A 15,563-nucleotide genomic window follows, 5' to 3' on the forward strand; every position below is an offset into this window, starting at 1 on the left:
TGGGGTCAGCGTTCCTTGATGCAGTTGCAAAGCAGCGGGAGGAAGACAAGCGGTAGTCAGGCTCAGCTGCAGCCCCACTCGTCCCACACTCGAGTGTGTGGAGCATCCGTGATTCCCCACGGCGTAATCATAATATCATCCTCACTCTCACACACCGCGATGATATCTGGGAACCGTCGAGGCGCAGTCATGTCTCTGCCTGTGGTGATATTTGGAACCCTGATGCTGCACACCGTCTCGACGCAAAACGGTAGGAAATGAGCTGCCGTCTTTTAATTATTGCGGTTTTCTTGGGCGACGTCGCCTTCTTGTGATGAACCGCCATAGTCATTTAGGCACGCCGTCCATGACAAATTTGCCTCCACCTGCCGAGCCCCAAGGTAATTCCCTCAGGCTTCACAAAGATCAGTGGCTGTTCATCCAAAAATGGAGGCTTTCCGAGTATCGATAAAAGATGAATAAGCTGTGGAGGCCACACAATGGCCTGTGTGATGTCCCTTTTCTTAAAGTGTGGCACTGAATACCGAATACAGAAACAAGTGTCAAGGACAAGTTGTTGTCAGTACCTTATTGGATGAGATGGAGATGCAGGTCATGTTTGAACATTGAAGTTGCACACACACATGAGCAGATAAGTAGATGTATAGTTGTTGGCCTGAAGAAGTGCAGCTCTGTAAATAGCATCAATCCATTTTGCTGCATGCTTCTATTTTTAGCGTGGAGATGCTGCACTGGGATCCATGCCTTTCATGTCCTCTTCCTACAATGAATCTGTTAACTCTTTGTAGATATGCACTGCACAAGCACATTCCATTCTCACTTCACCCCCTCCTTGTCCAAGATGCGCATAAATCTGCCCAACAAGTCAGATCAGGGGTGTGCAACACAGCCTCAGCGCAAGGTTGCAAGGTTGCAAAGCCATACTAAAAATGAGTAGTGTGTTTCTTGGAATGACACTGTGTTGGTATGCACTGCCCATCTTGTATTCAGCAACCATGCCCCCCCCCCTTTTTTTTCTTCTCCAGTCTGCACTCTTGCGCAGGATGCTAAAATGTTCTATCGTGTTTTCAGTGCTTGGTCCTGGCACAGTGGCTTTTTTCTGCTGTGTACGGTCCCGTAAGATGGGGGTTTGTCATATGAATGTGTGCAGCGGGGGTTGTTTGTGTTTTTTTACAGCAAGGCTACAAGATGCGATCCACGTGTCCTGCCACTAAATGTTTGTTGACAATAATTTATTGGAAAAAACGCTACATGAAACACTGCCATGTGAATGAATGGCTTTCATGTGCACTGGACCGCAATCTATTTGTGGAGGAGGGGGTGGAAGGAGGTGACGTCATCAGGTGGTGCTATCATCAAATTTGTATAATTTGCATGCATTACATTTTTTTGTTCATGCTAAAAACATGTTGCTGCTGTGGTTGACAGAACTAGCATAAATATGTCTTTGTTTTTGTTCTAAATAGACATTTTTATACATGAAAATGGACAGTGTCATAATGTTCATAGAGACATGACGTAACAGCAGAGTAGCAGATGATGCTATTGAGCTAGCCCGACCGCCACACAGACCAAAAGCAGGCCGTGCATCTAGTATGTGCACTGCTTTCTTCGTCACCAAATAAAAGGTGCTACCATGTTTATTTATTTATTTGAAGGTTTTGGCCTTTTTGGAAAAAAGTCACAAATGAGATCTGTTTATTTGTAGGATCACCATTAGACCAATGGTCTACTATGGGCAAAATCTTTGACGATTTTATTAGCAGAGTCCTTATTGTCTTGTTCAGCCTTGAAGAAATTTTTTCGGCCGTTGATAGATGGAGGGATCGATACTTTATTCATATCCAAGAGAAATTTACATTTCCAGCAATGTCACTTCAAAATAAGTGAGAAGAGTTGCCGTTAGAGTAAGAGTTACACAATTAATGCCATGTTACCAACTTTCCTTTTTACTATTGACCTGGCGGCAGCAGGGCAAGTGTCTGGTCTAAGCAGCTTCACACTCAGCAGAAGGCCGGTAGGACGCTCACATGTACAAACCTAAAATAAATGAGCACTTCAATGTACATTAACCTATCAGTAAGCAAATGAGTCCCGGTTGAGACCTTGTGACCATCACTAGTACAAACAATTCTGTCTGGGATGAGCTTTATGGCCTGGTTGGCTGTCCATCATCATGCTTGCTCCGGAGTATTTTTATAAATCTTCTTTCAATCTCATGTATGCTCGTCATATATGTGTGTGTGTGCGTGGACCCAATCACTTTTCCAGCATGTTACTGAGATGTTTCATTAATGGCACACTTTACCCAATTTACTCCGGTGCTAATATTTTCACCAGGGAGGACTGAGGAAATATGACAAGGTCATTTACAGGACTTTTGCATTTGAATCGTGACATCAATTTCGATGCATGATGCCATTCATTCAACACGGCCAAATGAGCGCCGGCTTGCAGGGTCATCCCTTCCAAATTGATTTAAAGCTTCCCAGGAATAGTGCACATACTGTAGTCAGAATGGTTCCACTTGTTCTGAGGTTGACTTTGATTTCCCTCCTCCCTTTGGTGACTGATGTTGAGTTCACCTTGTTGCAAATGCATTTCATTGTGTTGCTTTGTTTTGATTTGATTATCATTCCGTTTCTTTTTGTGGGCTCATCCCTGTGCATGCTACCCCTTCTAAACCGCCACCGCTAGCCGGCTTTGTGAAGTCCCCCCTCTCTGAAACGAAGCTCACCGGAGACACCTTTGAGCTGTACTGCGATGTCGTCGGTAGCCCCACCCCCGAAATCCAGTGGTGGTACTCTGAGATCAACCGAGCTGATTCCTTCAGGCAGCTGTGGGACGGCGCCCGTAAGCGGAGGGTGTCCATCAGCACGGTCTACGGTGTCAATGCGGTTAGCGTGCTGGGAGTCTCGTATCTAACGCTGGATGATATCGGGACATATGAGTGCAGAGCCAGCAATGACCCACGACGTAACCACCTGCACCTTAATCCCGCCATCACCTGGATCCGAGCGCAGGCTACAGTTACGGTGCTGCAGAGTGAGTGGTCAGTGTAGTAGAAGTGTCCTCCCTCGTGGTAGAAACCACATCTAGTAAATCCTGTGATGCAGCCTCTGCTCCAACCTCTTCAGAGTACCTTTAGATCCCTCCGTAGGTCCCAAACGGAGATCAGTTGTGTTGTGCGTGTTGGCGTGTAGTACCCCCGTAGAGCCCAAACCACCTTTCTATCCCTTTGTCATCCCTCCTGTTTACTTGTTTTTATAATAATGAAAACAAGTAATTTTAGTGTAATTTGCACAACTAATTTAACATAATTATGTGCATTAAATTTTATAGATGCTGTCGGAGACCAAAAGTGAGCAAAAAACATGAAAAGTAGGTTGCCATATCACGTTCGTAACTCTGGGCCGCATTCTAATATGGTAGGTGCGGTAATGCACCTCAAACCTGGTTTCCACTCTATCCCGCCACTCGCAAGAATGATTGACAATGGATGTAGCTTGGCTCATTTTTGGACAAAATTGCTACAAAATCTTCAACATACTGTAATGGCAGTGCTGTGGTTGAGGAAGATGTAGTCACCAATGCAATTCAATTGTGTTATTAATGTAAGATATTTTTTATGGCACCATTTTGTTTACACAATAAGACAAGCTGTTTTGACATATTTAGTTCGGGTGGGATTAGTATTTGCGGTCTGTTGGGGAAATAGTTTCCCACAAAACCTTCTTTCGCCTCACACTAGCCACGTATACATGGACCCGTCTCTAACAGTAATTTAGGTTTTTTTGGCCAATCCTGCAATTCCTTTTGTGGAAATCAAAGGGCCCTACATACTCATGGGAAAAATGATTAGACCACCCTTGTTTCTTCACTTTCATGGCTGATGCAACTAAAGGTACATTTCTTTGAACAGCTATAATGATGATAACAATCGCTCATAAGAGTTAAATTTTGAAGAGATGCTATCTAGCAACTTCCATGGTTTTCTTGATTCTTCCAAAATCACTTATATTCTTACATGAATAACTTTAACATTGTATTTCCTAAACATTTTTGTAGTTTAGTTGTACCAGGCATTAAAATGACCAAGAAACTGAAGAAACGAAGTGGTCTAATATTTTATTTCCCATGATCATCATAGCTGAAGTAAAGCATTGCATTGATACTGACCGTAATGGCAGAACAGCATTTGGGTCGTTTTGAATCTTCCAAGTATGTGCGTAGACAATACAATTATGTGAGTATTGACATTCTCCGTTGTCTACATGTACAAACAAGATAATCAGGATTAAGCAGGATACAAACGCTCAAATCAGGATTTTGCACGGTTTTCAGCATTAAGCAGTCTTAAGCAGCATTGTGGATTTTATCGCTAAGCTACGCTTGAAGCCACTTTATTACAGCTCTAACTTCCACATTACAGATTGTACATTTGATTTGTTTTCATTTAACTACCTATTTGTCACTTTAGGCTTGATGTGCAGTTAGGCCTGTCACGATAATCAAATCAATGAACTACACAATGAATAAAAAGGAACTGGATCATTTTGCTGGTGTCTGATTTTGTCACCATTTTGTGACATGAAAGATTTATGACGAAGAAAAATGAAAAACAGCTATGAATGACTAAAATGCACGTTCCATTGTTTTTGTTGTTTCTCAGCTGTTTTTCTCCCATTTCATGTTAGGAACTGATATTTCCCTGAAATGTATCTATGTTCTTCTGCTGAATACTAAACAATAGGAAAAATGTCTGGGATTGAACGAGTTAAATATGCTTGAGAAACTAAGGTTTATTAAACAGTTTTATTCCATTATTTATTATCATTACATTAAGAAAAAAAAAAGACTAACAGCAATAATTACAATTTTTAGTTTATCGTGACAGGCCTATTGGTCGTAGTGACTACTCCTTCTTTCCAACGTTCTACCCACATTTGTTTCTGTCAGTATGATACTATGTTCTCTCAGATCAAACAGCAGTCGGATATGTTTTTGTCATCCCTGGTCTCCCGTTGTTACGGCACAAAATGACTGCACTTTGCGGTCGGCTTGTATGCTCATCTGAAGCCTCGGTCACATATTTCATAACACATTCCGAGTCAGCATGACATCTGCCTGGGCTAATCAATGTCTTTCTTCCAGAGCCATCAATCGCTGCCTCTGAACACACTTCCCTTCCCGTGGAAGGCCACAGCGCCCCTTTTGCTCTTCAATGCAACCTGACCAGCAGTGACAATCCCCTCCTGGAGAGCTACTGGATGAAAAACGGGGAGGAGATCCCAGAAACTCGCAGCCTAAATAGGAATACCGAGTACAAGTAAGACCAGTCGCTCGCTCCTTGGAAAGGAACGGCGTGTCTGTGCACTTGCATCCGCTTAAAAAGAGGTTTAGTGTGGCTTCACGCTTAAGGTGTGCTTCTGGTCTGCAGGCTGAGCAAACCAAGAGGAGATGATGCCGGGGTGTACATGTGCGTCTTCACCTTTGGGATATCCCCTGCCGCCAACACAACCATTGAAGTCAAAGGTCGGTGTTGATTTGTGAGGCGTCAGTCCTCCCTCCGTATGTCCTTTTTCGAGGCGACATTGCATTTATTGCCAGTAAAACTGTGAGCCTCAAGAACATGTCGGCCTGTCATGCAAAGGGCATTTTTTTGTCGTCTTGGCAGCTCATGGACAGCCGCCGCCCTTGACACCTCCCGTCCAACCAGTGGCCAGCTCAGTGGCAGCAGATGGTGTCTTGTTTGTGTGATGCACAGGGATTATGTCTCAACCACAGAATCTGGTTGCACACAAGTTGCTATGGAGGGAAATGTGCACATTTCAAAGACACTTAGAATACAATTAAAAATGTTTACAAAACACAATATGTACTGTATATCTTGTCGGTGCAAGACTCTATCTTGCTGCTTCTATTCAGCCACAGCCCCAGTTTTTTATGTTTGATGTCTGCAGCAGATCTTAAACCTTCATCCTGCTTTTCCAAATTCAGTTCTGAGCTCAGTAATCACCGTTGTGCACCTTATTTCTTCACAATTTTTTTTCACTTTTGCTGAAGTTTAGTTGAAATGGATTTGGTATGTTTAATCAAATCTTAGTCATTAACAAACTGACAATCTGGGCTCATAAACGCAGCCTCTTGGTGAACGTAATTCTCATGATTAGTAGTATTATTTCAACCATTTCTCTTTTTCACCATCTGTGATTGTTTTTTTTTTCTTTTAGCCGCCCCTGAGATTACAGGCCACAAACGGAGTGAGAACAGGAACGAGGGTCAGCGTGCTCTGCTTTATTGTAAATCGGTGGGCTACCCTCATCCCACTTGGACCTGGCGCAAACTTGACAACGGCATTTATAGGGTATGATGCGTGTGTGTGTGTGTGTGTTTTCATAAGATATCTTTTGATATTATGGCATGGTATGGTGGCAGTCGCCCAGGAGGTAGAACCGGTCGTCCAGAAACCAGAAGGTTGGCAGGTTGATCATTGCTGCCTCAACGCTGCCGTTGTGTCCCTGGGCAAGACACTTGCACTCACCTTGCCTCCACTGCTGACCACACTGGCGTACAAATGGGAATCAATGTTTGGTGGTCAGAGAGGCTGGAGGCGCAAATTGGCAGCTACAGATATACCTTACCACTACCGTTGTGTCACTGAGGAGTGAATGAATAACAGGTTCACTTCATTGTTAAGCGGTCTGGGTGCTTTGAATATAATATCTATTTTCATCCATCACATCTATTATCAGCATACCTCTAAACGCTTTTAATTTGAAAATAGTCATTTTAAAACAGTCAATAGAACATGACTGAAGTGGGACATCCTCATTAGAGTCGCTGGTATGCTGGAGCCTATCCCAGCTGACTTGGGGCGAGAGGTGGGGTACGCCCTGGACTGGTGACATGACTGGTCGGTATAGGCCGATATCGGTGAAAAATCATGGTATTGATTTCAGCCGTTACGTGCTTTATAATATAATATAATACCACTTATCCTCACGAGGGAGCCTATCCCAGCTGTCTTGAGGCGAGAGGCGGGGTACACCCTGGACTGGTCGCCAGCCAAGCCTGTTTTTGGAATGTGGGAGGAAACGGGAGTACCCGGGGAAAACCCACGCATGCAAACTCCACACAGAGATGGCCGAGGGTGGAATTGAACTCGGGACAACCGTGCAGCCCCTTTTGTTTCCTTACTTTACCGAAAATGAATCGAACCGTGACCTTAAAACCAAATTACCTACCGAAATGTGATGATGCCATGTTATGAACATAGCCGCCATATGAATGATTTTTTCTTAACAGGAAATTGACAACTCATCTGGCCGATTCTTCATCAGCAGCAAAGACAATTACACTGAGCTCATCATTGCCAACCTGGACATTAACTTGGACCCAGGCGAGTACCAGTGCAACGCCACCAACTTAATGGGCAGCAGCGATGAGAGCTCCGTGCTGAGAGTCCGCAGCCATTTGGCCCCCTTATGGCCTCTTCTGGGGGTTTTGGCCGAGATCATCATCCTGGTTGTCATCATTGTTGTCTATGAGAAACGTAAGAAGCCTGAGGATTTACAAGACGGTAAGTCACCTTTTGGAACTCTTTTCAAATTTCTATTTATCCTGCTCCTGTTTGAAATACAAGTGAGCAGCCGCTCCCTCACCAGTTACACCAGTAACACCAGTAACTGGTGTGGCTGCCGCTGAGGTGCTTCTTATTATGAGTTACGCTGCCATCATAATGGAGTCGTAACAACGAGCCTGTCAGGCTGATCATTATACAGTGGTGCCTTGGTTAGCGTCATTAATCCGCCCTAAGGTCCGACTCAAACCAAAACTTTCCCATTGGAAAATAATGTCAATCCAGCTTTAGCTTTAGGGCGTAATCACTTTTTCACACAGGTAGCTTTGTAGCTTTGGATTTTTTTCCACCTTAATAATAAAAAGTTTCATTTAAAAACGACATTTTGTGTTCAGTTGTGTTGTCATTGACTAATATTTAAGTTTGGTTGATGATTTGAAACATTTAAGTAAGTAAGACAAACATGCAAAAAAATAAGAAATCAGGAAAAGGGCGAACACTTTTTCACACCACTGCATCTGTGGTGGTCCATTTTTTATTTAAATTGATAAATCAATGCATGGGAAATCAATAACAAAAATAATAGAAAGCACACAATAAAACATCCAACATGTGGATATATTTTTGCAAACAATTAGGAATAAATCATGATATTAGATCTCCAAGAAATCATGGACAAATATTAGATTTGCAATGCATTGGGTCCTTCCACTATGTAGCCAGCAGGAGACTATTGTTTGGGAAACCTTCCATTTCCAAACTTGCTTGGCTGTCCTGCCCCTGCGGATGGAAGTGATGGCAATGATCATGTGGGGTAGTGCAGCGACAGCTCCACAGAGAAGCATGCAAAGATGCAGGCCAATAGGATGCTTCTAGAGCAGGGGTCTCAAACTCAGTTTACCTGGGGGCCACCAGAGCTAGGTTCTGGGTGAAGCCGGGCCGCATCAGGTTTTCAAGAAAAACCCAAAACGCATTTATTAAAAACAGGAGAAAAAAAAAAAAAAACTATCTTCAATGCTTTTGCTTCTGCTATACCCTACACTTTTTCAGTACTTTGGTTCCGGTTTTCCACACCAAAATATCTGATAAAACATTCCACTGTTCTCAAATGTCTTAATTTTTATTTTTCTATACACAAAATAACATTAAAAAATAAACAAATTCAGAATAAAGACAATAAATCAATCAATCAGTAATAAATAAGTAAAATAATAATAAAACAGCAAATAAGAAAAACGCAAGAAACCACATACAGTTGGTAGTGAAATTATTTTTTTCAGATTGAAATGTACAGTATTAACAGTTATTTAACCTTTAACATGAACATTAATGAAACTTAATAATTGTACCCAATTAGCAAGTTAGCATGGTACTCAGTTCCATCTGGGATCAGCGTGGTAACTTTAACAACATGTTTGATGAGATGCTTTATCTTGACGTGTATTTTCCCTTTTATTCCAAATCATTTCCTGCGTTTATTTGTACCCAGCGTCATAAGCCTTTAGCTTCATTGCTAATCCAAAGCAAAACAGGGCGGGGTAACAGGGTAGGGTAACAGTATGGGCGGGGCAAAATCATGTTCATTGTGTCCGGTGTGCACACAGCTTTAAGCTGTCATTTCAACATTAAACTTTGGTATCAAGGTGGGGGCCTCAAACTAGCGTCTCGCGGGCCGCAAGTTTGAGACCCCTGATCTAGAGGGAAGCGCGGCCCGTGTGACTTGCGCTCTGCGGTCTCGGACTGCATTCCTTATCTGCACATGGTCACCCGACACTTTGCTGTGCCCACATTCAATAATTCAGTCTAACGAGGTGGATCCAATGGATGGATCCTAGTTCTGTTGCTGGAGGTCACACCTTCTCAGGACAATTTGGTGCATTTAATATTAAAGAGAAATGTGATACTGCAGTGTCATGGAGATGGACCTTCTCAATAGTTAATCGTATTGCACGGATCTGCTGCATGCCAAAGTAGTGGACACATTTAGTATTTAAAGCTGCCAATACCAACGCGGGAGTTCTTCATTTTTCTGCAGGACCATAAATGATGCATTAATGGTATTTTGATGACCTTTTACGTTCAAACTGAATTTTTATATGATCGCAGGTTTCTGTATCCAGCATGCGAAGATTGAGTGACACCTCTGACTTTTACCAAACCTGATCAGATGTTCATGACGGTTGTTACTTTAAGTCTTTGAGTCTTCTTATAAGACTTTTGGTATCGCTTTGAGCTTGATTCAAATAACATTGCTCGCATTTCTGAATTACTGCAGGACATGTTAATAATTGATATTGTAATTGCATTGCCTTAAATTAGGTCAGCTTGTGCTGAATATTTTATTGTTGTCATATCTGTTCCGTCTTCCCCTTTTCCCATTTGCCTAACCTAATCGGTGTTGGTGGTAAGTGTGAGACTGCATGCTTCAGCGTCAGCGTTTCCTGTTCTGCTCTATGTCAGACATGGTTTGCTGAGTTACGAGGATGTCTTCATTTTACGTTCTTGTTGCAGCCGTCAAAAAGCATGCAAAATAGTGTGGACATTTTGAAATATTCCCATTTCTAACACTAACCTCTAAGGATGATGATTTATCATACAATTCTGGACTGTGCATGAAAGAAGGATTTTTGCTCTTTATCCAGCAGTGTTTCCCGCAGGACTGTTATCTTTATGTGGTGTTGGTTTGCATGCGAATAATAGCGAAATTGGCTATGACGCTCTATATGAAACTCTGGCCAGAACGGATATTTTCAAAATGTGGACTCGGTGTTGGTGTGCGGACGGGTAAAACACAAAGTTACAATTTTTTTTCCTCACGAATTTCCAATTACACTACTGGTCAACATTTGTAGAAAGCCCTATTTTTTCCAGTTATTTATTGAAATTCAGGTGTTTCAAGTCTAATGAATAGCATGAAATGGTACAAAGAGGTAAGGTTACCTAAAAGTAAAAATGTGTGTTTCAGAATGATACAAAAAGTCCCGTTTCAGGGACCATAAAATGGGTCAACAATTTAAAGGCCTTAACTCGTTCTGTAGTACTTACTACAAGGTCTTGAGTATTTACTACATCCTCTGACTGCATACAAACAGTGTTGGGAACACATTGTGGTACTAATACTCTGGTGGACATCAGTTGCGTATTGTACTGGATAAAGTCATTTGTTGCTATAAAAAAGGGAATTAAGAATGGAAGAGAGACAGACCATCTTAACACTTAAAGGGGACCTATTATGTTCATTTTTCGGCCCTTTTTATTCAGTTGTAGAGCTGCTACACACGATAACCCCCAAAGCTTTCTAGATCTTCCAGAATCTGCACCTATTCCAGCTGTATTTACTTGGCTTTCCAAAACGGTCTGTTTTAATTTACTCCGCACATGGCCTGTCTCCGGGCACGCCCACTGTGCTGTGGGGGAGTGCAAGGCTACAGCTTGTACGGGGGAACGCCCATATAAGGAAGTCATGCTCGCTGTGATGTCACAGGCAGCTGGTGTTGGGAAAAAACTCCCTGGAACCGAGCGCTCAGAACCATCGCAAACTTCTTTCAGGGCTCACTTCCAAACGTGCAAACCTCATAATCTGACATAACACAGTAATACAACATTCTAACTACAATCATTAAAAAAAGAAATATATATATATATATATATATCTTTTTCTCCACAGCTATGAAAAGGAGGGACCCATGTGACTTTTGGCCTTGGGCATGTGGGGGGTGTTAGCAAGGTGAAAGTGAGAATGCTAATCTGTGTTCAAACGCTCTGTTTTGCTGCCATATTATAAATGAAAGCTCGCCCGAAGTTGTCAAATTCACAACTTTATTCACAAAATCTCAGATTCAGTTTTTTCAATGTGGACCTGATATGCTGTCGTAGGATCAGGAGGGTACTACAACACTGGAGAATTCTGCTTTTAATTAGTTAAAAAATGATGTAATTATGAATAATAAAATTGACCATGCATTGGACGTGTGTAATGAGCCAGGGCAAAATGTTGCTGCAAATTGAATAAAGTAGGGCTGCCACAAATGTATGGGAAACACTGCTCCAGTGTGTATTATTTCTGGTTTGTATATGTGCTGTTGTGTTGCATTCAAGTGCATTCTATTTGTACCATTGCAAGACATTCTACCTGCTTTGTTCCACCGGGCTGCATTTACATCTCAGAAAACTGTGCAATGTGTATGAAATGCTAAACAAAACAAGCTAACCAAATGCACCACCTTTGGACAAGCAAAAACATCTTATTTGCATTACTTATTTTTGGTCTTCATTTCTCCTTATTTTTCCCTTGCTGCCTCAGATGATGACCCAGCTGGACCAGTGTAAGTACCGATATTGCAGTTTTTTCTGTCTTTAGTGCTTGGAGTAAAATCTAACAATAATACAAGTCTGGGTCATAAATAGCTTGAGGCTTGAGGTGTGTCGGATGGACTACCATGGCTGGGCCAGTCAAGATAACAGATTTTACTAATCCATGAACCACTAGATGGTTAGTAGATGTTCCGGTGCATTCACAAGTCGGTAATTTGAGTCTTTATTTTGCAGCTTTCAATGGACTTAAAATCAGCACTTCACATACTAGTCCTACTCATGGTTTCATACAAGAACTACACACAGCAACACAATAGCTGCATAAAAACAGACACTACCAATGCATAATGCAGAATAATTACCAAATAGAGTTGAACAAAGGAACGGGAAGTAAACAAACATGCTTTTACACTAATATGAACTATTCATTTTGTAAAATGCATTTTGAAGCACATTTTTTTTACATATTTTTACCGTAATGTCCAGTTAGACCAGGGGTGGGCAAACTTTTTGACTCGCATTGATATGACAAAATTTACGGGGGGCAGACTATATATTTTACACGTAACAGTCCACCTGGTATTATTGTATCTGTAAAATTGTCATGCAATCTGCTATTATTCTTTATTATTTTATATTTATATTTAAATATTTAAAAAATAATAAAATATAATAATTACAATAAAATTAAAATAATAATTATATTATTATTGTGTAAAATATGCAAATATAACAATAATATTATATAATTAATATAATAATTAGCATTAATATAATAATTATAATAATCATAGTAGTTCTAATAATAATTATAATAATCATAGTAGTTCTAATAATAATTATAATAATCTAATAATAATAATAATAATAATTATTATTATTATGTGCTTGTGTCCCTTTTTTCAGGAGCACTTTGTAAACAACAGACCATGTCAAAAAACTAAATTGATAAAACCATCAAAAGGTTGGCTCAGGCCATGATGCCAGGTTGTATGTTGAGTTTAAATGAAATACTTTGGAAAGATTTGGCGGGCCGTATTCAAACACTTGGCGGGCCGGATGTGGCCCCCGGGCCGTAGTTTGCCCACCCCTGAGTTAGACACACAAGCACCAGACCTGAACTCTGAACCCCCAACATCATTTCCTGTCCACACCTGGAGCAAATTAATTTATCACACCAAACCACCATCTAAGAAGAAAGAGCAGAATCTACAAAATAAAAAGAAATTACGCGTTAACCAATTTTTTTTACGTAATTAACGCACATGCAGCATAGCCAGCACGACTCTGTTGTAGTATGACGGCCTATGGAAGCACAATGAGCGTCAACAAGTGTGACACACTTCGTCATTCTCATTACAAGAACGCGAGATGCATTCAGGGACACCCTGAACATCACAAAAATGGCTTCATAGTGCCTGCGTGCTCTTTGGATGTGGGGATGCACTCAAGGCCCCCCCCCCCAATTTTAAATTGTGACTGAAGTTTTTAATAAAATTACTGTTAATACATGTTTAAGACCTCTCCTAATGACAATTTGAAGAGCATTTAGAGCAGGGGTCTCAAACTCAATTTACCTGGGGGCCACTGGAGCTAGGGTCTGGGCAAGGCTGGGCCGCATCAGGTTTTCCAAAAAACAGACATTCCACTGTTCTCAAATATCTTAATTTTTATTTTTCTGCACAAAATAAGATGAAAAATAAATAAACAAATCAAGAATAAAGAAAATCAATCAATCAGTAATAAATAAATATAATAATAATAATAAAACGGCAAATAATAAAAACTTAAGAAACCACATATAGTTGGTGGGTAGACAAATGATTTTTTCAGATTAAAATGAACAAAGCATTATTAGAGCCCTGTAGACATGACAAAACACGACTATAGTCACATTTATACTCTTTTTATTTACAACATATTGCGCAACTGCAGGGTCTTGAGACACATGCTAACTCGCAAACTAGAGAGCTAGCGACCTAAACGGTAGCCTTCAAGTTATTTCCTTTAAACTTAAATAGCCAAAAACTTACCACTTCCACACGGATAGGGAGGATAACTATTAACAGTTATTTAACCTTTAACATGAACATTAATCAAACGTAATAATTTTTTCTGGGTACATGATACCATACAGCATCCATATCAAACTTGCGTGGGCCGCACTAACATTAAACTTTCATATCAAGGTGGGGGCCTCAAACTAGTGGGCCACATGTTTGAGACCCCTGATTTAGCCAAATGGAAGCCTTACATTTAAATGATTGGACTTTTTAACACCCTGCGGAGAACCTTACACTGAGATGTGTTTTCTGTGGGGGGGGCACGTATTTTCAGTTGAAAATTAAAACAAAAAGAAATTGTCAGAATACTGAATCACAAATGTGCGAGGATCCATTATACTCACTTTTGTGAGATGCTGTATGATTTTGTGTAGAAAATCTGTGAAACGTTTGTGTTTCAAATTCAGTGTAGATAAATAAAGGGCATGACAGATAATAACCTCTACTTATGTTACGTTAACTTAGCCCTAAATGACCCAGATGGGCCTTTTTAACTTGACATTGTATGGGCATCAAGTGACTGTGCCATTTACTCCCTGCTAAAGGAAAACCAATTCCACCAACAACCACAAAGACAAGAATCTGCGCCAGAGGAATACAAATTGAGCTGCCTGTTTGCAGAGTGAGTATTGAATTATTAAAAAGGAGCAAACCTGATAAATATGTATTAGAAGCCAGTAGGGACAAATGACACCATTGCCCCAACGTGTGAAATTGCACTGAAATGAAATGTTTTTTGTTTCCGTTGCAGGGCACATTATGCTTATTGACCACAAGAAGGTAAAGAAGAATGGAATCCACGCCAGTTACTAGAATGGATCTGCCATTGAACGTGTGAGGGAATTTGAATGAGGCATGCCTTATGATTTTATTGCAACAAGCTCTAATCAATATGCCATTGATAACACAACTATTGTTACTGCATGCAGTTGTTGACGTGTATGATTTTTCCCGCCCCCGCCCTCCTCGTTTGCTACTTTTACGACTTTTAAAATACTGGCATGCAAGATATTGACCCTCTGAGACAAGGATTTTTTTTTGTGTTCTCTCAGAGTGGCTTCATGTAGATAATCTATACTGTACGGTTTTAGAAGAAAAAAACACATCTCGCACTTTTGTACCATTTTATCACTCAATTGCATATCATGACCTAAGATTCATCATGATAATATGAATATTCCATTTAAAGGGCTTTGCAATGTCCCTCTAAACCTAATAAGGTTCAATGTATGTACTGTATGTATGAAATCACTGTAGCTATGTATTGATAGAAACGCTATGATGCACTTCAATGTTGACAGTAATGGCAAACTGTATAAACCTACGTTAAGAGATATGTTACAATCATTCTACATTGTTTTGTAATTACAATATGTATTGTACAGCATGGCTTTTATCCTATGCAACTAATACTCATATCAATATCTTGCCTAAGCAGCTTTTAATTCTTCTGTGACAGCATTGAGCTATATTAGGATCACCGTAGAGCATAGATGTTTTATTACGCAGCTGCATGGTTTCTGTACAGCGGACGTGGAAGGGACTTGAACGGCCTGTGACAAAATATTGATTCATTTTTAAGAATAAACATTTCCAAAAATATA

The 15,563-nt window shown here is 40.6% G+C and overlaps 1 protein-coding gene across 3 annotated transcripts; it reads left to right on the forward strand.

Annotated features, from left to right (window-relative positions):
* On the forward strand, positions 1-15,563 carry LOC131138883 (neuroplastin-like). Of its 3 annotated transcripts, none has more exons than XM_078791684.1 (9): positions 1-250; positions 2,698-3,045; positions 5,155-5,329; positions 5,441-5,535; positions 6,234-6,367; positions 7,309-7,582; positions 11,898-11,907; positions 14,505-14,581; positions 14,711-15,563. In XM_078791684.1, the coding sequence occupies exons 1-8, from the start codon at positions 19-21 to the stop codon at positions 14,563-14,565; spliced, it is 1,329 nt and encodes a 442-aa protein (XP_078647810.1). In that variant the 5' UTR covers positions 1-18; the 3' UTR covers positions 14,566-14,581; positions 14,711-15,563. The 3 variants fall into 3 exon arrangements, with proteins under 3 accessions (XP_078647810.1, XP_057944205.2, XP_057944206.2); XM_058088222.2 differs by having other exon boundaries at positions 2-250; positions 11,886-11,907; XM_058088223.2 differs by lacking the exon at positions 2,698-3,045 and having other exon boundaries at positions 8-250; positions 11,886-11,907.

This window comes from Doryrhamphus excisus, linkage group LG6, assembly GCF_037039965.1.
Source record: "Doryrhamphus excisus strain RoL-2023G ecotype Guam linkage group LG6, RoL_Dexc_Guam_v1.1, whole genome shotgun sequence".
Classification (NCBI taxonomy): domain Eukaryota; kingdom Metazoa; phylum Chordata; class Actinopteri; order Syngnathiformes; family Syngnathidae; genus Doryrhamphus; species Doryrhamphus excisus.

What these genes read in the sequence shown, in the direction of transcription:
- LOC131138883 (XM_058088222.2), top strand. Translation starts at nt 19, where the DNA reads ATGCAGTTGCAAAGCAGCGGGAGGAAGACAAGCGGTAGTCAGGCTCAG. An exon ending in TACAGTTACGGTGCTGCAGA is followed by an intron (nt 3,046 to 5,154) that starts GTGAGTGGTCAG and finishes TCTTTCTTCCAG; the next exon opens with AGCCATCAATCGCTGCCTCT. An exon ending in AATAGGAATACCGAGTACAA is followed by an intron (nt 5,330 to 5,440) that starts GTAAGACCAGTC and finishes TCTGGTCTGCAG; the next exon opens with GCTGAGCAAACCAAGAGGAG.